The sequence below is a fragment of the Crocuta crocuta genome, unplaced genomic scaffold (assembly GCF_008692635.1).
Source record: "Crocuta crocuta isolate KB4526 unplaced genomic scaffold, BGI_CrCroc_1.0 scaffold273, whole genome shotgun sequence".
Classification (NCBI taxonomy): Eukaryota; Metazoa; Chordata; class Mammalia; order Carnivora; family Hyaenidae; genus Crocuta; species Crocuta crocuta.
The window spans coordinates 2757905-2778623 of record NW_027529425.1 but is presented as its reverse complement, the minus strand read 5'-3'; the positions used below and the strand labels follow the sequence as shown (position 1 = coordinate 2778623).

Below are 20719 nucleotides of genomic sequence, written 5' to 3'. Positions count from 1 at the left end.
CCGGGGGTGTGGGGAACGAGGGTCCAGTGGGGACTCAGATATAGGGGAGCGACGTGGCTCTAGGCCCAAAAGCTGTGGGGGCTGGGCGCATGGAGGGTGCAGCTGGGACCCGGGTGTGACACACCGTCAGACCCTCTTGACAGGGACCCCGGGGTGGGGGTTGAGCTGGGGAGTCTGCTGGGGAGAGAGGAGCAGCAGCCGGTCCACCTGAGGCCGTCGTGAGGAGGGCAGGTGTCTGACTGGGGAGGCAGGGGGTGAGGGAGCCCAGAGGGGTCTCCAGAGGGTCTGGCCAGTGGCACTGACTCTCCCCCCAAAGCTGGTGGCGTCCTGTCCGCCGGGGTTTCTGCTGACACCAGGGCCGGGACACCCTCTTGCCTCACCCCAGGGGGACCCGGGGAGCTGGCAAGTGTCCCTTGCTATCCTTCCACGCCCCCTCCCCCATAACTTCCTTTGTCCTGTGTCCATGCCTGTGTCCCGCAGCCCTCATGACACTTCACCCAGATAGAGGTGGTGAGCTTGACACCCGCTATCACCCTGGGGAGTGACCTGGCAGGGAGGGTCACTTCTAGTGCCCCTGGGTGGCTGGAGTCTGTTACCACGTGCGTCGTCCCCCTCAGGTTTTGTTGTTTTAACTTCACGTCAAAAGCAAGGGCTAGAAATTGAAGCCAGTCTGTGCCAAATATTTAAGGGGAAAAAAGAATTTCCTTTTCCATAGTGAAAGGAGAGCAGGTGCAGATGAGCTCTGTGTGTGTGTGTGTGTGTGTGTGTGTGTGTGTTTCCATGCGTCACAGATCTTGTTAAGAGATTAATTCAATCTACTAATTCCCAGACGAGGAGTAATTGATGGTGATGGATCCCAGGGCCACCCAGAGCCCTGAGGTAACGGGATTATGTCCCAGACAGGCCCCGGGGACGCCACTGACTTCATCTTGTCATCTCCATGCGGGGAAATTAAGCCCATTCATCATGACTAACTTTTCCCCGAAAGCAGGTCTGGAATGCACTTGAGTTACAGAGGCGGCCCAGGGGGCCACGGTGGGGTTGCATGCGGGGCCCGCCTGTCGCCAGCCGCCCACAGGGGCCTGCAGGGCACTGGCTCGGCTCGGCTCGTCCAGGATGTGACCGAGTATTGGGCGGAGTGTCGATCGAGTTCGCGAGGAAGGAAGCTGAAGGCCAAGCCCCGCTCCTGGTGGCATTTGTGATAATAGGTATCTGTAGGCCCGGGTCCCATGCCCACACCCGCCCCGGCTCACGAGCCCCTTCCGCTTCTAGGAGGGCGGGTGAAGACCTGGAAGCGGCGCTGGTTCATCCTGACCGACAACTGCCTCTACTACTTCGAGTACACGACGGTGAGTATGGGGCAGGCCACCCGGCTCTGTGCCCAGGGTCCCTACCCCCGCTGCGCCGCCGGCCCAGGCGAGGCTGGCCGTGCCCTCTTCTCTCATAGGACAAGGAGCCCCGGGGCATCATCCCCCTGGAAAACCTCAGCATCAGGGAGGTGGAGGACCCGCGCAAGCCGGTAAGCGGCCTTTCCCCCGCCGCCTCCTCCCCGCGGCTCCCCAGCGCGCCCTGACGGCTGTCTGTCTGCCTGCCTCCGCCAGAACTGTTTCGAGCTTTATAACCCGAGCCATAAGGGTCAGGTCATCAAGGCCTGTAAGACGGAGGCAGACGGCCGCGTGGTGGAGGGGAACCACGTGGTGTACCGGATCTCCGCCCCGAGCCCCGAGGAGAAGGAGGAGTGGATGAAGTCCATCAGGTGCGCGGGGTCCCCAGTTCGGGCCCCCTCGGTGCGCGTGGGCGTACCCATGTGCATGTGGGCGCGCGCCTGCATGTGTGGCCGTACAGGCACGTGTGTGCAGCAGGTGGGTACACCCGCGTGCCTCCGTGCCCAGGCGTGCACATATGTGCATGCATCTGCGGCAGTGGGTGCACGCACATGTGTATGCCTGCCCGCATGCACATGCACATCGGTGTGCTGGACCTGCGCTGCTGGCAGAGACGCGGAGGCTTACGGCCACTCTGCCTGGAGGGACTGCAGTATCCCGGCCTGAGTGTTCCACCTACTTCCCGCTTCCCCCGCAGAGCGAGCATCAGCAGGGATCCTTTCTATGACATGTTGGCCACGAGGAAGAGGAGGATTGCCAATAAGAAATAGACCTTTCCTGGCCCGAACCGGTGAGAGCAGAAGCCAAGACCCCACAACAGAAAGCAAGCGCCTGGGAGCCTCCCCTGACCCCCGGCCCCACCTCGCTCTCCCGCCACATCCCTGGAGACAGCACGTGCGCAGTGGGAGCACCGCCCCGAGGAGCCCTCTGCGCACGGCGGCCGATGTCCAGACGCCCTTCTCCCGGTCCCAGCCCGCGGTGGCGCCTGCCGGCTCCTCGGAGGGAAGCTCGTGCCGCACCTGCGCAGCCGTGGCAGCGTTCACCGTTCCCGAAGCCGCTGTCTTATATCCGAACAAGAAAGGAAACGCTACCACTTTTTTATTCAGAGTTTTTTCTCAGATATATAGGATTATAGCTTTTATATGCCTTTTTATATTCTGAAATTATAACGAAGGATACTTACTTTCTAACCGTAGTATTTTTAGAATGGCAGCTATAATTGTAACTCGTGGACACAAGTAGATACTGTGCACTGAAGAAGTCGTCTATACGTGGACCTGCCGCCCTGCGTGGGTGCTGGGCGGCAATGCGGGGTGCCCTCGTTGTCGTCCTCGGGGCGGAGGGACGGCTCTGGGCAGGGGCTGAGCTCTAGCTGGCCAGGCCCCCAGGGACTCATCAGCTCAGACTTTGTGGCCCCACAGATACTTTCTGAAAAGGCCCATCTTTAAAATATAAGTGATGGTTCTGGGTGTGAATTTTGGGGCTGTGGCCGCACACGCGGCTTGTGGGGAGCCCCGTGAGACTGCTGCTGTTGGGCTGTTTTGACCCCCAACTGGCAGTTGCATGTGGTTCAGTGGAGCCGTCGTTCGGACTGATTGACCAGCTTTCACTATTTAAAACCTTTCGCCAAAACAAATGCTTCTTTTACTGACCCAGTAGCTTGGTCGGGTCTCTTAGCGTGCCCTGTAGACGAGTACCCAGAGCCAATCTTAACTCCGTGTTTTCAGAGACTTCAAGCTCTTGCCCTGAGGATGGAAAGGGCATGCTGCGGGATGAAGGCGCGTGGCACTTAGGGTTTCCTGTAAACAGCGTGAAAGCCCAGATGCACGCTGGTGGTGGAACTTAAGAAGGTTCACGATCAGGCAGTGGTCACGTTGCTGTTGATCTACTAGGTGCTCAGGGTGTCGGCCCGAGGGAGGCTGGGGCTCAGAGCAGGACCGGGCGCCGTTAGGGTCCTGTGTGTTGGGGCAAAACCTCTGCCTCTTCAGGATGGGGTCGGGGCCAGATGCCGCCAGGACCCTGACGGCCACATTCAGGTCGTGGGTCCCTGTAGGTCCATGCCCTTTAGAGGTCACAAGCTATCCTGTGCAAGATGGAAGTTCCAGAAAGTGGACCTCGCTCGGACTGTCAGCACCTGCGTGAAGATTTTAAGTAGAAGTAACTGTTTTGCGAGTTGCCTTGGTGCTGACAGTGACTGGCCTCGGGCCCTTGGCCTCGGCACCACTGACCTTGACGTAGCTTTAAGTCATGCTAGATGCAAAGGGGTCTGAGCCCAGGCTTCTCTGACATGCCTCAAACTGATTTGTTGTTTCGTTCCCAAGCTTTTAGGCTTTCTTATTGTTCTGATACCTCAAATTTGAAACTTTGGTTTTGGAGAAAGGCAAGTCGGCGTTCTTGAAATGCCTGACTGGTATATATGCAACTCTGGCCTCCAGTCTTCCATGAAAACCGACGGCACCCGGCCCTGCTGCCGCCGGGGACAATGGGAGTGGCCCCTCTTCCGGGCTGCCCCGGGCGCGATGCATCGGTGGTTCACCCGGGGAGTGCGCCCCGTCTCCTGTCTGCCCCGGGTAGGCCCCTGGGGATACAGACTTTGTCTTCTGGGTTTGGCCTCAGTGGGGTTGGGAGAAGGGAGCCTTGGGAAACCCCTGTAGGAATTCTCTCATCGCCTGTGAAGGAGCCTCCGTGATGGCTGTTTTCCCAGGAACCATGCAGAGGCCGTGGTGCTTAGAATCTGTGTCACTTGCTGTCAGTGTTATGTGAGATTCTCTAACTCCAGGTTTTGTGACAGTATTAACACGCGGGGCAAGCCAGCGGTCACCCCACTATGCGCTCAGGCAGGCCAGTGGCCGTGGTCCTCCTCCTCCCCGCCCCCACCTCTGCCCAGTGCTAGAATTTAGTCCCACCTCTGGCCAAAGACCAGCTTCCCTCCAGAGACCAAGGGCAGGAGGCAGAGAAGGGGGAGCTGTGTGTGGAAGACCACAGCTGCCGCGCCCCGCCGGCCTCCGTTTACCCTGCACCCGGGCGAGTGATGGCGTCTTCGGGATCACGGAGCGTCTTGGAACAGTTTAACGTGGTACCAAACGGAGTCAAAATAGGAGCTATTTATAGATGAAGCAGCATTTAATGCTTCATATAAAGCAATGCATATTTTTAAAAGTTAAAATGCATAGATCTATATAGATGTGCTTTGCTGAGAAGTTAGGTCTGTTGTAGACCGGAAACCACATGTTGTGATTTCACTTTTTCTTATTTTTTCTTAGACATTTCTATTTACAGTAAATATAGTTCATATGTAAATACTGTACATAGGGATTTCGGGAGTGTGTGTTATTCAATGTATATACTCCCCCAACGTGCATGAAGAACCCTGTTACCGATGTTTTGTTGTATCGTTGGAGGGTGTATGGCCGTCAAATTGCAAATATGGTGTTCACAAAATAAAACCTGCATTGTTCACACAAGATGGTCTAGGACTTGGTTCTTGAAAATAGACGGTTGGCTGGAGGCAGCCCCCTGGTCCCCGGGGGGGGGTGGGAGGCGGGGGCCTGCGGCTCCGGGCCTCAGAGGTTTCTAAGGAAGTCAGGGCAGCGGCACACTGGGGAGAAGGGTCTGCTAAGCACACGGGGAAAACAGCGGTAAAGAATAAGACACAAAATGTTTAATTTGCTGCCATTTATATACTATATAAACTTTACATGCTGTGTATTTACAGTGGGGCGAGTGCTTTTTTAATCTTTAAAAAAACAAAGATCAAACTTTAGACATCTCTGAACAACACAAACTGTATAAACCATACAGATTATTCAGATACAAACTGTATTAAATACAGTTTTCCCCACTCCGTCTCCTGATGCAGGACCAGTGAATTATAAGTGTATCACAGTTTGATAGCATATCCATATTAAAAATAAAATCACAGTATGATTTTGTCTGTAACTAGAAACTTTAAGGGACCAAGCTGACAACTCAGACTCCAATATCATAGTCAAGACGAGAGACACCGTATAAAAAAGTGTTAAGTAATAAAAACATACTGTAGGCTTTACAAATAATGTTTGGATTATACATTCATAATGTAAATACTCATCATAACTGGTAAATTGATTGGAATAGTTCCACAAAGTTCAAAAACAGAACTTGTCTATAAAATACATTTTCAAATCTTGAATACAACTAAAATATGAAGCAAATTAGTTTCTAGTATCAGACATTACAGAAAACAGACTGCTCTCAAGTCTAGTTGAGAGCTCGTGAATCTTTAAATAAGTCTTTAAATTAAATATACACACTGTCAGTCTGTTTGTACTTTTAGTGATTCCATGGCTCCCGGCTGCGTGCACCGGGGGTCCGACTCGGAGGAGCTTCTCCATGGAACGCGAGCAGTCCACCTGAGTCTGATTAAGCAGCATTGAGGTGTTCCAGTCCAGGGCGTCACTGTCACTGTCCGTGGGACTTATATACACGGCGTTTGCAATGGTCAGCAGTTGTACAAAGTGTCCGTCCATTTGGAATAAGGGTAATTAAGAAAAGGTAAAAACTAAAAAAAAGTCCTCCATGGTAAAATCTGTACAGTATTTACTAAAGAAGCACCACGCAGATTTGAACCGAGTTATTTCCTACGTTTATAATTTCAGCTGGGCTGGGGATGGCTTGTTGAACACGCTGAATCTGAAAGACAAGAGGCGGCAAGCGGCGGGCGTTAGTGCCTCCCGGGGCAGGAGGGGCAGGAAGCCGGCGGCATCCCTACCACCACCCAGGGCCGAGGCCTTGGGCCTTGCTCTCCGCACTCTCCGCTGCTCTCTGGGGAAGCGGGGAAGCTCTTCTTTCTCACACACCGGGAGCTCCGGCAAGTCAGCGCGGAGGGAGCCCCCTGCTGGGCCCGGCCCAGCGGCCGCTAATCCTCTCCATCCCGATTCCCTGTCGCTGGCGCAGAGTCTGATTCCTTAATTAGGCTCAGATCTTCTCCTTAAGACTCACGGACGGGCAGGCTAGTTAACCGCACATTAATCCTCCGCGGACACTCCAGTGAAATCCATTTCCGATCCCCCTCTGCGGCCTCGAATTCACACCGGACAGCACTCCCTTTCCAGGCACAAGGGCACTCTCCCGGGGCACCCGCAGGCCTGCGCTACCCTCTCCCCGAGCCACCACGTGAAGAGTCTGGGAGTGTCAGGGACACGAGACACTGTCTAAGTCCTGACCTGGCACGAAGCACCCCAACCTCATTCAAATAATGCAAAGTCCTTCCCATCTGAAAGCAGGGGGGAGGTTCTGGGTCTGCGCGCACCAGACGCAGCGCCAGCAGGGGAACAGGTCTGCGCGGGGTCCGCTGACCCCTCATTCTGCAGGTAGGAATGGAGGCTTAGGGGCGGGGGGGCTCCCCTCCCAGGCCAACAGGGTAGGCTGGGTTGAGGACAGGGGCTCCTCCGGGCGCTTCCAACTGGCCCTCATTTTCTTACAACGCGGGAGGAGGGAACGGGGTCAAGGAGCCCAGAGCCGAGGAGGAGGGGTGAGGTCTAAGCCTGGCCTGGGGGAGCATCCCGCACCTGCTCCCAGCGTCCCCACGCTCCTCTGCAGCCCCGCGGCACCTCCACAAGCAGTTATGAAACGTACAGACAGGAAAACCGCTTACCATAACTAGTGAGTTTTTTGTTTTGAGGCCAAGTTTTCAATCACCTAGAAAGCAAAGATCAGGAAAGAGATTTTAATGACGGTTTTGCAGAATGTTCTGTGCCTGTGCTGTGTGTGCGTGAGTGATCACAATTAGAGCCCGGGCTCGGCGGCTGGAGGCTCGCTGCCCGAAATGCGTCCGCACAGGACGAGCATGCGTGACTGTCACACAGCTCGCTCTCCAAGTGTTCTACCGACAACAAGGCCCTCTGTGGTGGCAGAGATCAGCACGGTCCCAGCACGAGAGCAGATCTCAGGCCCGAGAAACCAGGGGAGCGTGTCATGGAGCCGGAAGACAGGAGTCTGAGAGGTCAAGGTACCAGGAGTAAGGGACACGTGGCACATGGGCAAAAGGGTCTGTCATCCTCAGCCAGAAGACAGGGACGCTTGGCAGAGAAGGCCAAGCAGGTGGTCCCTGTCTTTGAAGAGGACAGGATGGGACCGGCATGTAGGTTCCTCCGTCTGGTCTCCCCGGGAGCACTGGCCGCACACCAGCCATCAAGTGCAATCACAAAGGACACAGAGGGCCACCACTCGACACAGAGCCTACTGCTGCCCTTAGGGACACACATGTGGCCCCCAAATACCAATGACTCAGGTCCACACTCAACCTGCTCTCCCTCTGGAGCCATCTCTGTGCGCAGGCAGCCACTGACCGTGGTTCTTACAGGATACCTGCTGTCGGGAGGGAAGGGCCCGGCAATAGGCAGAACCCCTCGGCCGCCCACCACATCTTCCCAGGCACTCAGTAGTGGTCAGAGGGACTCAGTCCTCACCAGGCCAAGCCCCTTTCCCAAATCACCTAAAAGTTCATGGGAAACCAATCTGAAAAGTCATACAACAAATGTCGTAAAGCCCAGAGCAGACAACAGCCCAGCATCGCTTCCTGGCCGCTCGCTCTTCTCTGCCCCAAGCCTCCCGAGTCCCCTCCCGCTGGGAGGATGCCTCCCTCGTGCTCGGGGCCCCTCCGTCCCTCTCGGTCAACCACACTGACCACAGGTCACTGAAGGGATTGGTCTGCCCTCAAACTACATGACATCTCACCCCAGTCTATGACACAGTCAAGAACCAAAGGGCCTCTGGGTCACCAAGACGTCGCGTCAAAGTCCCGAGTGCGCCCCTTAGGCGTCTGGGGCAGTTTCTGTACAAAAGGCCAGAGAGCAACCATCTTCCTCTTTGGGTTCCTCCACATGTAAAACCCAGAAAGCTTTTCTTAGCTGGCAGGCCACAGGGGACTGGGGTGGGGTGGGGGTGTTGAGTGCGGTGAGAAGACACAGGGCGGAGACAGCGGTGCGAAGCAGTAAGAAGGCAGACCCCTGCTGCGCCCCCGGCCTGGAGAGAGTAGCCCGGTGGGGCCCAAGCCCACAACCCAGGCTCCCCGAGATGCCGACAGCCGACATTCCTAATGACCCGAGCCCTCAAACTGACTGGTAGCATATTCTCTCACAAGTCTAGAGGTTTAAAGATTCAGGAAAGAAAAAACACCGTGAAAATATTTCTATCAGAAATGGCTTCAAAACAGAAGTTCTGGTCCTTCACAAGACACACCCTCCCAGACCACAACCTCCAGCTGTCTCGTCACAGAGGCTCCACGTCACCGAGGTTTTCCAGTTCCGCGGCCCCACCGCATGACCAAAGCCCGCGCTCCGCCGGGGAGCTGGGGCCGGAGGGACAGGGCGGCGGGGCTCCCACCGCACCGGAGCCTCCACCCTCTCATGCCATTTGAGGGGTCTTCCCCGTGTCACCAAGAAATCGTTCTAGATTCTTAATTCCAAGGATCGCCTCTTACCCTGGCCACACTCAGACAGAGGACACCTGTCATCCCTGCTTCCCATCCTTAAATGTTTTCTCTTCTCACAGAAAGGCCCAAGGCCTTCTGGAGGCAGCCCGTCGGTGAGGGGGAAAGCGCCGTCCGTTCTCCGGAAACGGTCAACAGTCTCATGGCTGGCAGCCCTGGGGACGTGTGGCTCTGAGTCTTTAACAAAATCCTCGGATTTCCTTGAGTGCCTCTTCTTTTTCTTCTTCTTTTTTTTGTGTCTGTGGAGGTCGGCATCAGAGCATGCTACTGAAAGATCGGAATCCTGCTGATGCCTGCAGAGGAACAAGCCACAGCTCAAACCACCACCAAACCAACACTGCCTCCGAGAGGCCTGCTCCTCGGCCTTCACACCCACCACCGTGGACACTCACCATGCACGCGCGGGTGAACATCCTAACCTGACTATAACTGCATTGCGTTCATCGTAGGAAGTTTTTAAGTCCAGGGCGTAAATTCACCGACTCTGAGCCCACCCGCCCCTGCCTTCTGCTCTGCCCCGGAGCTTGGGCCACAGGTCCAAAGCAAGGGTTCCACTAACTTCTCCAGAGACCAGTGGCTGAGGGGACAAGTGCTTGTACCAGGAGCCTCGGACACGGAGTGGGGAGGGGCTTCTGCTCGGGGAGGGGGGACCTGCCCCGTCTCTGTCCCGACAGGCATCACATTTCTAGTTACTAAGTGTCACAATCCTGCTCGTGCTCAGTCATCTCGTCATGGAGAAGTCATTTTCCAGACAATTGATCTCCGACCCACTTAGCTTTTTAAAAATACAAAACTAAACTTCCCGACTAGATTTCACACTGAGACACAGAGCCAGAGGAACAGACAAGGCGGAGGCAACAGGTGCTTGTCCCGGGCCCGCGCCGCCAGCAGGCAGACGCCGGAGGGATGGTGGCCTCCTGTGCCTGCCCGCCCGGTGGTCCCAGAGCTGGAAGGAAACGTGAGCAAGCAGGAAAACATGACTACATGTGACAAGTGAGATTATTAACAGCGGTTACGAAGTCAAACTCTCCCAAGTCCTCACACACAGACCACCGCACCCTTACTCCCATGGACCAGAAACAGCATCGTTTTGGAAAATGAGGTTTCTAGGCACTTTCTGATCCCATGCAGTAAGGTACGGCTCAGGACCGGGGCTAGGACTCGGAGATCTGGGGCAGAAGACTCCGCAGCCCAGAGGCGTGGACCCGGGGTGCCGGCGGGCCTCTCCCTCACCTGGAATCTCGGTCTCGGTGTTTGTCTTTGGATTTCTTTTTCTTCTTGGATTTTTTGTGCTTCTTGGCTTTAGGCTCTTCTAAAGGCTCCTTCTGGGCGCCTCTCCAGGCTTTCTTCTCTCCACGGCTGTCGCTGTTTTCCACGCTGTCATATCTCCGTTTCCGAGACTTGGCGTTTTCGTGGTCGTGAAAGCGGCCGATGAGGTCACAGGTGTCATCTTCGGCCCCAGGCGCAATCTTCTCGTGGGGGTACTTCTCGGGAGGGGGGTAGGGGAGGGGCGCGGGAGGCAGGCCCACACGGGGGCTGAGGCGGTGCCGTTCCCTCCCCTTAGCAGCCACCTCGCAGCCCTTCCTGCCCCTGTAGCAGTCCCTGTAGGGCCGGCCGGCCGGGGCCACCTTGTCGTACAGGCGCTCATGGAAGGGCCTCCACTCCCGCGCCGCGTACGGGGCGTACCTGTCGTGGTAGTAGCGGCACTTGTCCCAGCGCGGCTTCTCGGGGTAGTACTTCTCCCGGGCCCAGGGGTGCTCGCCCTCCGTGTGGTGGTACCGGCCCCAGTCCTGCTCCGCGCCGCCCCGGNGCCACAGTGCTCCGTCCTGTAGCGGTCCTGCCTGGGCCGCTCCCGGGTGTAGGAGCGCCGCTTCCTGTGGTAGCGCTCCTCCGTCTTGCTCCTGCTCTCCCTGGCGCGTTCTCCACTGGAGGAACGATCTCGTCGGTTGCGATAATGTCCTCGGTCAACTTTTCTGAGGATGCTGATTTTTTCCTTCACCGGAGAATGATCTGGAACTTTTTGTCCAACCTTATTTTCTTCACATTTGTCGCCATTACTCTGCTCGGGGCCCCCTTCTGAGTGATGTTCTGCGCCCTTGTCTACTTGAGGCGGTGGCAAGGGGGCGGTGGCGGTGGCGGCGCCTGTGCCCTTCGAAGGGTCCTCTGCGTCAGCGCACTTGTCCCGACTGACGTAGACACAGGGTTCGCAGGCACCCTCGGACTGTGCCGGGGGACTCAGGCTCGAACTCTCTGCCGCCTCCACCACGGCCGAGGCCCGCGGGCTCTCCGTGCACGTCCCTGATGCAGGCTGGGCCGGTCTGCTCTGGTCATCGGCTAAACTGCCGGGGCCGCAGGGTTGAGGGAGCAGATCATCCCCCGCGCTGTTCTTGGCACTGCTGCAGAGATTGTTCGCAGCGGGCAAAGACTCCTCAGGTTTTGCTGAAATGTTTTCAGAGGCTTCTTCTTTGGTAGACTTGAGGCTGGGCTCCGTGGGTGGGAAGGCCTTCTTCAACCTGCCGCCAAGACCCGTGAGCGCCTCCAGTGGGTCCTGGGAGTCGGGAGCTGGGCTGCCGGGCTCGAGCTCTGCGCCAGGCTCCTCTGCGGGGCCTTCCTCGGTGTCAGGTGAACTGCAGTCCCAGCAAAAGAAAAGAAATCAACAGATCAGTCATTGGCTCGCTTGGTTTATGGCTCACAGGGACAAACACTTCAAGACATTCCTTTACTGAGTAATCTATGCCTTTAACATACCTGGCTATACCCAATATGGGGCTTCTCAGTTTGGGAAATTTTGAAATATTCTCTCTCCCTCAAATAAAAATACAAACTTTCCTATCAGGCTCATCTACTATCCCATTTCTCAGCTACAGCAACTCTGCACTCCTGGGCTCCTTCTGTTTTCAGATACGCTTCTAATCCTTGGTAACTGTGCATCATCGGCAAAGGCGAACGGTGGCCGGAGGCTCGGACTTTTCTACTGCGTCCCTCCTGAGCCTCAGACGTAGAGTCACTGCCTCCAAACAGAGCCAACAGCTCCTTGAACTGCTTATGAACTGGGAGGAATCAGTGAGGCTTCAAAAACCCTTCCTGTGGTAAATGAGCTCTGCCCTCGACTGCTACTGAGCTCCCAAGGTATTGTCAAGCCTAATGAAAGTGCAAGCAAACAATAAAAACCCTACAGAGGCCCCACTTCTTAGTGTGAAGATACCTGGGAGCGAGAACGCAGAGATCAGTACAGACAAGGTGCCTCGAGTGCATAAGATTCTCGAGCCCATGTGTGCACACCCACTGGGTTACAGTACACACGTGGTTCTGTTTACACACCTACGGTCATCCTCACACACATTACGTTTGAGGACAAACTAAGCTAGACGAGGAAAGAAACAACGGGAAAATCATTGCAGTCACTGAGGGTTCTCTCTGTCTCCTCTTTAAGGTAAACTGGAGGGGCGCCTGGGGGGCCCAGTTGGTTAAGCATCTGACTTTGGCTCAGGTCACGATCTCATGGTCCGCGTCAGGCGCTGTGCTGACAGCTCAGAGCATGGAGCCTGCTTGGGATTCTGTGTCTCCCTCTCTCTCTGCCCCTCCCCTGCTGTGTGTGTTCTCTCTCTGTTCCTCCCTCTCTCCCTCTCTCTCAAAAATAAACATTAAAAAAATTAAACTAAAGAAATATACTAATTAAAAAAACCCAAAACATTAAATGGGGAGATACGCTATCTCATCTATGAACGCAATTTCAGAATTCTAGAAGGAGCGTAACAAAATATTTGCAACTTGGCAGAGCCGAGAAGCCCTGCCTTGCACCCTCAACAATCTTCAACACGTTTGTCATTGGCAGGATTAAGTGAGACAGTCAGCGCTAGGTGTCCAGTTGGCAAGTGGCCTGTGACATCCCCAAGCCAGAGAGACGAGGCCAGGCGGGAGCAAGTGTTAGCTCGAGGACATCATTTTCATGGAAAAATTATCAGCCCGATCCATTTTTTCTTCCCTAAGAGGCACTTAACACAGTCTACAGATCATCATTCGCAACGTTCCAGGGTCCCCAGAGTTCATGGTAAGGCTCACACGGCGTCAGGCCAGTGGCACCACTGGGGCTTGGTACGATCGCCCGCCGCGGGCTTTCATTTCCTCATGGTCTATCATCTTACCTGGTTTCTTCGGTGGCACCTTTCACTTTGCTGCCAAGCTTGAAGGTCTCTAAGATTTTGTCTTCTGGGAGAGGGGGCAGAGGAGCAGGCATCAACTACAATAAAAAGCAAAGCTGTTTTAGCTCCAGTGGCCACCTGGCGCCTCCTGAAATCCAGCCATAGGACGAGAGGCAAGGCAAAGCCCACCCCCTCCCCCAGACCCCAAAATGCTCACCTTCCCGGGCAGACCGTTCGCCTTAGAGAAGGGGTTTTCCGAGTGTAGGGCAGGCTGGACTGGGCAACGGGCACCATCGCAGGGCAGACCATTCTCTTTCACGTCGCTGTCTGGACTGTCAGCACCATTTAGAGCGACAGGCTCTCGAAGCTCGAGCGGAGAGGCCTCGTCGTCTTCAGCATCCTGCACGGAAGAGTTCGAGCTCTCGATCGTACCGAGACCGTTCTCCTTGCCCAAGCCCTTTGCCTCCTCGTCAGAGTCCTCGGACGACTCGGCACCGTAGGGCACCAGGACACCAGAGTTCAGCTTGGACTTGCCGTTCATCACGGGCTTAGAACAGGACTCACTCGGGGTCATCTGCTTCGTGACTTTGCTAGAAACCGCCGTCAGAGATGCGCTCGAGGTAGACTGCATTGCAGAACTGGTGACTGTGGAGGAGGGAACCGGCTTGTTCGGGGTGTCCAGAGAAGGGCCGTGAAGGCTGGGCTGAGACTGGCCCTGGCGAACAGGTAACTTGTTGTGAATACTGATCGTGATTTTTTGTTTCTTGGGATGTTCTGGAATCACAGAGGGCCTGTTAACAGACCAGTTCTGAACTGAAGTAGAAGCGTTAACAGACCCGGCCCGGCTGACACTGGAACTTCCACCAGGACTTGACATGGAGCTGCTTGGTGCTTCTTTTAATGGTCCGGTCCCATTTAAGTGAGGTGGGTTCTGGAAGAGAGAAGAGCCCAGCCTCTGAGAGCCCCAGGAATGGTTACAGACAAAGCACCCACTCTGGTGGGGGTCCCTTCCCATCGTGCTCATCTTTTTCTCTTTTGGAATATCAAGTTACCCACACCAAGAAGCACCACCTTATCTTGTCTGCTCCTGACCACCATGAACTTTCCATGGGTTAATCAGCAAGCAGAGACAGCCATTTCTGTCGGAAAGCAGCCACAGACCACATCCTTTATGCTCCAAGCTGACAGAAAGGACCGGACCCCTGGGGCACAGAGCCATGTACATCCTCCTCGGCCAGGTTTCTCGGGGGCCCGCTGCTGTAGAGGCAGAGGTGCCGGCCGGCGGGGAATCACCACTGGCCAAGGGGGCCTGGAAGGTGGGCCACACGGGCAGAGGCACAGAAGTGGCTTCGGACACCATCCCCGCCTCCTGCCGTGTCACCTCGGACTCCCGCACCCTACGTGCGCCGCCCTAACCTCAAGGGGCAAACCAGTGGTCACGGTGAGGCCTCAGTCACAGAGCAGCTCTGTGTGGCTTTCATGACATTTTCTGAAAGACCTAAGTTAGCTGCTATCTTAACACTGGGAGGTTTCACATGAAGGAAAACCAAAAAACTTGAGCCGTCAGTATAGCCACCTGCCACACAGGGCAGGCGCTCCCCCGGCTGCCGGTGTCCTGATGTCACTACTGGGCAGACCCCAGTGAGGAACCCAGCTCCCAGAGGCGCCTGCCGTGTGACTCCGGCTCCGTCCCAAACCGTGTCCAGCATCCGCAGAACAGCCTACAACCAGACAGTGTGTCTGTGCAGAAACCACTCTCACAGTGAAAGGCTGATAAGGGGCCGCAGTCTGGGTGGCAGGGGCCCTGATGGACACGAAAGCGAGCACGAAGATGACGTGCTACCTGTGCAACGTTACCTTTATCACATGAGAGGGAAGCTGTGGTCCCACAAACCCTGATGCAGCCTGTTTGCTGCTGACAACCCGCTGGCCGATGACAGGTCGGGGCGAGGACTGGCCAGGGCTGTGAGTGGAATGCGTGAGTTCGCCTCCATTCTTCACATCGTGGGACCTGGGGACAGACGGGGACAGTGCTTAGCCCATCAGGTAGCACCCCGATAAGCTGCAATGCACACAGCTACACACAGGGTCCCCTCTGGGTCAAGGTGAACAGCAGGTGCTCAGACCGGGAGACAACAAAGGTAAGTGTGCAAAGGTTTTGCTTTTTTAATTTCAGTTTCAAGCAATCTCCACACCCAATGTGGGACTCGAACTCCCATCAAATGGCATTTTAAATCTGAAGATGCCACTACTTGAAGGCAATTTTTTCCTTTTTATAGTTTTCTAATTATAAATACACACCATTACAGAAAACCTGTATTCACAAGTTAGGGACAAAGAAAAGCACTGTGCCTCACACCTTACCCATCAGAGATTTACTGGAATATTCTCCAGGCTTTTACCCATACTGACATTTTCAATACCAGTGTGAAGAATTTCAAATTGCTTTTTCTCTAGGTATATTGAGCACTTTCTCATATGATTAAAAAAAAAAAAAAAAGGCATCGGGGCACCTGGGTGGCCCAGGTTAAGCCTCCAACTTCAGCTCACAGCATGATCTCATGGCTTGTGAGTTTGAGCCCCACATCGGGCTCTGTGCTGACAGCTCAGAGCCTGGAGCCTGCTTGGGATTCTGTGTCTCCCTCTCTCTCTGCTCCTTCCCTACCCATGCTCTCTCAAAAACAAATAAACATTAAAATAAAATTTTAAAAAAAGCATCACAAAAATCATTTTTCACAGCTGTGTAATAGTCTATCACATGGATATGCTATAATTTACAAATTCATTATAATGTCGGAGATTTTAGGATGTCCTTAACTTTCAGCTATTATAAATGAACACCACGGAGCACACGTCAGTCGTTTTCCAAGGCCATACGTTTCCAGAAATGGAGTTAGTGAGTCAGAGTACGTAGCAGCCACAGGAGAAACGTTGAGTGGTACCCACCCAGGCCTGGCCCAGGAAGGTCACTGCTGCCTGTGCTTGGTGGTAGTCAGGTGACCACACCCAGGTCCTCAGAGTCCCCCTTCCTGAGGCCTCCGGGCCTGGGCCCAACACACTGGTTGCCAGCAGCTGCCTCCCCTCCACCATCAGCACGCCCTTTCTTTGCGTGTTTCACTGTCTACTTGGCAAGGGGATGGAAGTTACCCACACTCGGAAACTACCTTCCTTCCTCTGTTGACACCATTAAGCTGCTGTTTTAAAAGCAAGCAAATACTGAATTTAAATAGGCTGATGAGATGAAGGGAAAGGGCATAACAGAAAATGGGAAAATCTGTTTTCCTGAGGATACCTGATATAAAAGAGAACATAAGCTTGTTGACTGAGTACCGATCTAATATCACTGGTAGATACGATGGAGTCATTCATTTGATACCAGAGGCCATTGCTAGCCTGCAAAAGAGAGCCAATAAAAGAGAGATTAGAAACAAAGAGGGAACACCAATCAAGAGAAATACAAGAAAAATGGGCTTTCGTATTTTAACTGTCCAAGTCCCACCTTGCCCCCTAAGAATGCCAGCGCTGCCTCAGAGTACCCCTGAGGAGCAGTGACTAGCAAAACCTGCATAGCTTACTTTGATGTAGCAGAAGTAGTGGCCGGCGTGGCAGTTAAAGCCCGTGTGTACCAACACTGCGTACAGAACATAAATAATCGGCTCTCCGTTTGGCTGGGACATGTACGGTCGAATGTCAAGGTACTCAGGGTATTTCACATCCTAAACAGAAATGGAGAGGGGAAAAAGGAACATCATTTCTGAAGGCCCAGACTGTTCCGCACATCTGCACATCTACCTGCAGACACCTCACAGGCTGAACCACGTTTCAAAAGGCCTGACTGGCCTGGAGCTACATGAGCCCACACATGCCAAACGCACACCCCCTGCAGTCTCGATTTCCTTTAAACAAACTAGGCCCTCACATTAAGGGAATCCTCCAGACCCGTCAGAACGCGAGTGGTGGGACGCTAACTCCAGACTTTCATCCCACTGACTCCGGTATTCTGGGAAGGGACTGTGGTATCTCTTGCATGCTACGGATTTCTGATACTTTCATTCTTCAGAAAGTGGAAAGAAAATAGGAAACGTCAGCGGGCTACCATCGAAACCCACAAACAAACAGGAAAACAGACTTTGATGAAAAGAGTGTGAGATCCTGCAGGGACGTCCTTTTTGGATTTCAAATGACACCAGCACCTTCCCCGTCTGTCCCGCCTTTCACTGTCTGGAGCCCACACACACAGCACAGGCACCAGAAAGTCTAACCAGCCGAAGGGCACAGAAAATACACACACTCGTAAACACGCACAATACCACCAACACAATGCTTTGACTTTTTTTTTCTATAACCAAATACTAGAATAAATTAGAAAATTTGGTACAGAACTGTTCAATTAGGTCATTTATAACCCCTAATAGTCACTGACACTTAAGCCTTGAAGGAGTCCCATCATAAGAGGTTATTAATAATTTTATCCACATACCTTGGCAATTTTTCCACCAGTAAAATTTGCAAACCGTTTCAGAGAAAGTGTAAGAACATTAGAGGATCTATGTATAGTAAACCTCTTCGAAGCTGGAACCATCTTTTTACACCTTGAATGAAGAGAAACAAAAGATTAAGAAGATTTATATACATACACACACACACACACACATTTTTGGTATTTTGGTCTCTCCCTGGTTATCTCTTACACGTTTCCCACCAAACCAAAGAGAAAGATACTCAGAAACACCATCCTTCTCAACCAGCAGGGGGAGACTGACAATGCAGGGGGAGATTGCTCAATTAGCACGAGAAAAAAGAGAAAACAAACCATGCCTATGGTCCTGCGGAACTTCTTTCCTCACAAAACAAGTATTTTGTAATGGTTGCCTACACCACCAGACGCTGAAGTGTAAACCTATTAAAACCTATGAAATAGGACCAGGCTCTCTTGACTTCATGGGCGAACATGTTAACGAATAATCAAAACTAGAGGTTTCTATCAGATACTACCCCAAATCCTGGGTAAGAACCAGAAAAGAACCTTGACTACCTGAAGAGAGGGGGACTCCCACTCCATCACCACCTCCCCTGCCCGTCATGGACAGTCGCCCAGGCCGTGCCTTCCCACGCGGCGGCTACTGTTGTGCCCCTCCTCCTCCAGGCAAACCTGCCCAGGAAGGAGGCATGGTGTCTCCCAACGGCCCCCTTCTGGAGACACTGGGCGCCGTGGCGCCTTCCCAGTGGCAGAAAAGCTAACAGGAGTCCGGGGCCCCGCGCCCACTGCCCGCAGACGGCGTACTTGCTGCACTTGTATGAATTTTCCCCATCGAGCTGCTCGGGCTTCACAAACTGCTCCAGCGCCTTGTTCACACTCTGAGCAGCCTGGGGAGAGAGGACAGCATCAGCGCCACAGTACCTCTCACTGACACTCGGTAGAAAAAAGGAAAAAGAAGATTCAAAGGTATGAAAGCAGATGGCAATTTGTCGGGAAAAAGAATATTTCACTTTCATACATGTACATGCCACAAACAATCTCCGCTTGTTAAGAAACAAGCAGATTAAAGTGAACAGTATGTGAGGAGGTTGCTTGCTGCCGCATCACTTAAGTTAGCACAAGACTGGAAGCACCAATGGGCACCTGGGTGGCTCAGTTGGTTGAGGGTCCAACTTCAGCTCAGGTCATGATCTCATGGTTTATGGGTTCGAGCCCCGCTTCGGGCTTTGTGCTGACAGCTAGCTCAGCGCCTGGAGCCTGCTTCACATTCTGTGTCTCCCTCTCTCTCTGACCCTCCCCTGCTCGCACTCTGTCTCTCTCAAAAATAAAAACATTAAAAAATTAAAAAAACAAAAACAAAACAAGACTGGAAGCACCAGCCAGGAGCCACACACACAGCAAGGTGGCCACGTGCCCCACTGAGATGTCACTCTGGTTCGGGAGCATGAATGACATGCTCGAACAGTTCCCGTCACGCCGTTAAGGGCTCACTCTGAGGGATGAGACCTGCTACGAGTCCACAATGTTTCTCGCTTCTATCGTAAGCATGTAGTATGTTTGTAATCAGAAAAAAAGCAGCTTAAAAAATAGAAGCTTACAAAATGCAAGGAGCAAAAGAGTTTCTAAAAAATAACCACCATCTAAATTTTTTATGTTTTTCATTTATTTTTGAGAGAGAGACAGCTCGAGCAGGGGAGGGTCAGAGAGAGGGAGACACAGAATCCGAAGACAGGCTCCAGGCTCTGAGCTAGCTGGTCAGCACAGAGTCTGACACGGGGCTCGAACCCACGAACTGTGAGATCATGACCTGAGCTGAAGTTGGATGCTTAACCGAGCCACCGAGGCGCCCCCAAAAAATAACCATCATCTATACTGGGCCAACCCAGGCTTCGGATTCTGGTTTTATCATAATACATCGTCAAGTGAAAAGTCAAAAGGCAAGAAAAAGATGCAGTGTTCTAAGTCTGTAGGACACCTACTACAAATCTTATATAGTCCCCTCTGAATAAAGTCTCGGAGTATTAAAATTTTCAATTCGTAGTTTCTAGCAAGTGTGGTCTAAGTTACAAACAAACTACAAAGTTCCATAAAGTCTCACTGCCTTCTCCTACCTTCACCACCACAATTAGCAAACTTACCTTTATCTCCAACGTTATATCGAGATATGGATCGAACGTATCTGAGACACCTTTGCAATTTAAACACTTGACTGAAATAAAAATAAAATGCAAAGAATAAGCAAAGCATAGTCATTACGGCAATACCAACTACAGAAATGACAGAACACAAAAATACTGCTTCAAAATAAAAAAATTAAGACAAAGTACATTTTTCTCTCAGATTGGGCGAACGACTGTAACACTACACACGGCATGAGTCCAAGTGTCGTGAGTGCAGCCCACGCACACTGCTGGCTGGAAAGGGACCTGGTCCCACCTCCTGGAAGGACGACACAGCAGTCCTGGGAAGTAAAACACATGCCCTTTCCTGCAGAAATTCTAGTCTGAAGAATTCATGCATCCTACTTACACGCTTTTACATGAACAAAAAGGCTTTGTGCGGGGGTATTCAATGACTGACGGTAAGAACAACCACAAAAGCTTAGAAACCACCTAAATATCCATTGTTACAAGGGGGTGCAGGTGGAATTCTACTTCTCCTGTGAAACACTGTTACCCACATGTAGCGAGACAAAGATTTCTAATGTTAAGAGAAAAATGAAGAAGGTTATCTATTACACTCCCAGTGTGCTCGTGCACAGGAAAGTGTTGGAAGGACAGACTATGAACTGGGACAGTGCCTGCCTTTGAGGAGGGGCTGGATGGGGACACACTTTCCATCGCTAACCCTGGCCTCCTGCACTTTTTGAACCACATGCATGTGCCGCTTTACTGAGTTTTAAACAAAACTTTACCTCTAGATCTTAGGTATCCTCCAAATATCTGACAAACGAGTGTGGTAGCCTGGGTGTGTCTGTCTAATCTGAAAAACAAACAGTGATATGAGACAAGAGTTCTACAAAAATTACAGACGGTATGACCACATTTTAAAAGCATGAACTTCTATAAAACAAGATTTCAAATAAGAAGCCACAAAATAAAAAGACACCAGAATGCATGGCCACCAGATAGTAGTCTTGCCGGGACCAGAACACAGCGGGGGTTTGGGGAGGGACAGAAAGAGGCAGGACAGTACTGAGAAGGGACCTGACAGTGAGATAGCAGTCTGGTCCGGAATCAAG

At 52.9% G+C, this 20719-nt stretch overlaps 2 protein-coding genes across 4 annotated transcripts in view; one reads left to right on the top strand and one right to left on the bottom strand.

Moving 5' to 3' along the window:
* The window catches only part of CYTH3 (cytohesin 3), a 39977-nt gene extending 35128 nt beyond the window's left edge, over positions 1–4849 (top strand). For 2 of the 3 annotated variants that reach the window (XM_077758729.1, XM_077758728.1), the window contains exons 10-13: positions 1273–1349; positions 1448–1519; positions 1602–1756; positions 2083–4849. In XM_077758729.1, the coding sequence (XP_077614855.1) occupies positions 1273–1349; positions 1448–1519; positions 1602–1756; positions 2083–2155 (377 nt within the window). In that variant the 3' untranslated portion in view covers positions 2156–4849. The remainder of the gene's footprint in view (positions 1–1272; positions 1350–1447; positions 1520–1601; positions 1757–2082) is intronic. The other variant, XM_077758730.1, reaches the window with a different exon arrangement.
* Positions 4850–5045: 196 nt separating this feature from the next.
* Positions 5046–20719, bottom strand: part of USP42 (ubiquitin specific peptidase 42) — a 47336-nt gene continuing 31662 nt past the window's right edge. The window contains 13 exon segments of the mRNA XM_077758727.1: positions 5046–6056; positions 8848–9149; positions 10090–10666; positions 10669–11483; positions 13002–13096; positions 13216–13929; positions 14856–15009; positions 16291–16391; positions 16574–16714; positions 17479–17590; positions 18283–18365; positions 19617–19687; positions 20393–20460. Of these exon segments, the coding sequence (XP_077614853.1) occupies positions 6019–6056; positions 8848–9149; positions 10090–10666; positions 10669–11483; positions 13002–13096; positions 13216–13929; positions 14856–15009; positions 16291–16391; positions 16574–16714; positions 17479–17590; positions 18283–18365; positions 19617–19687; positions 20393–20460 (3271 nt within the window). The 3' untranslated portion in view covers positions 5046–6018.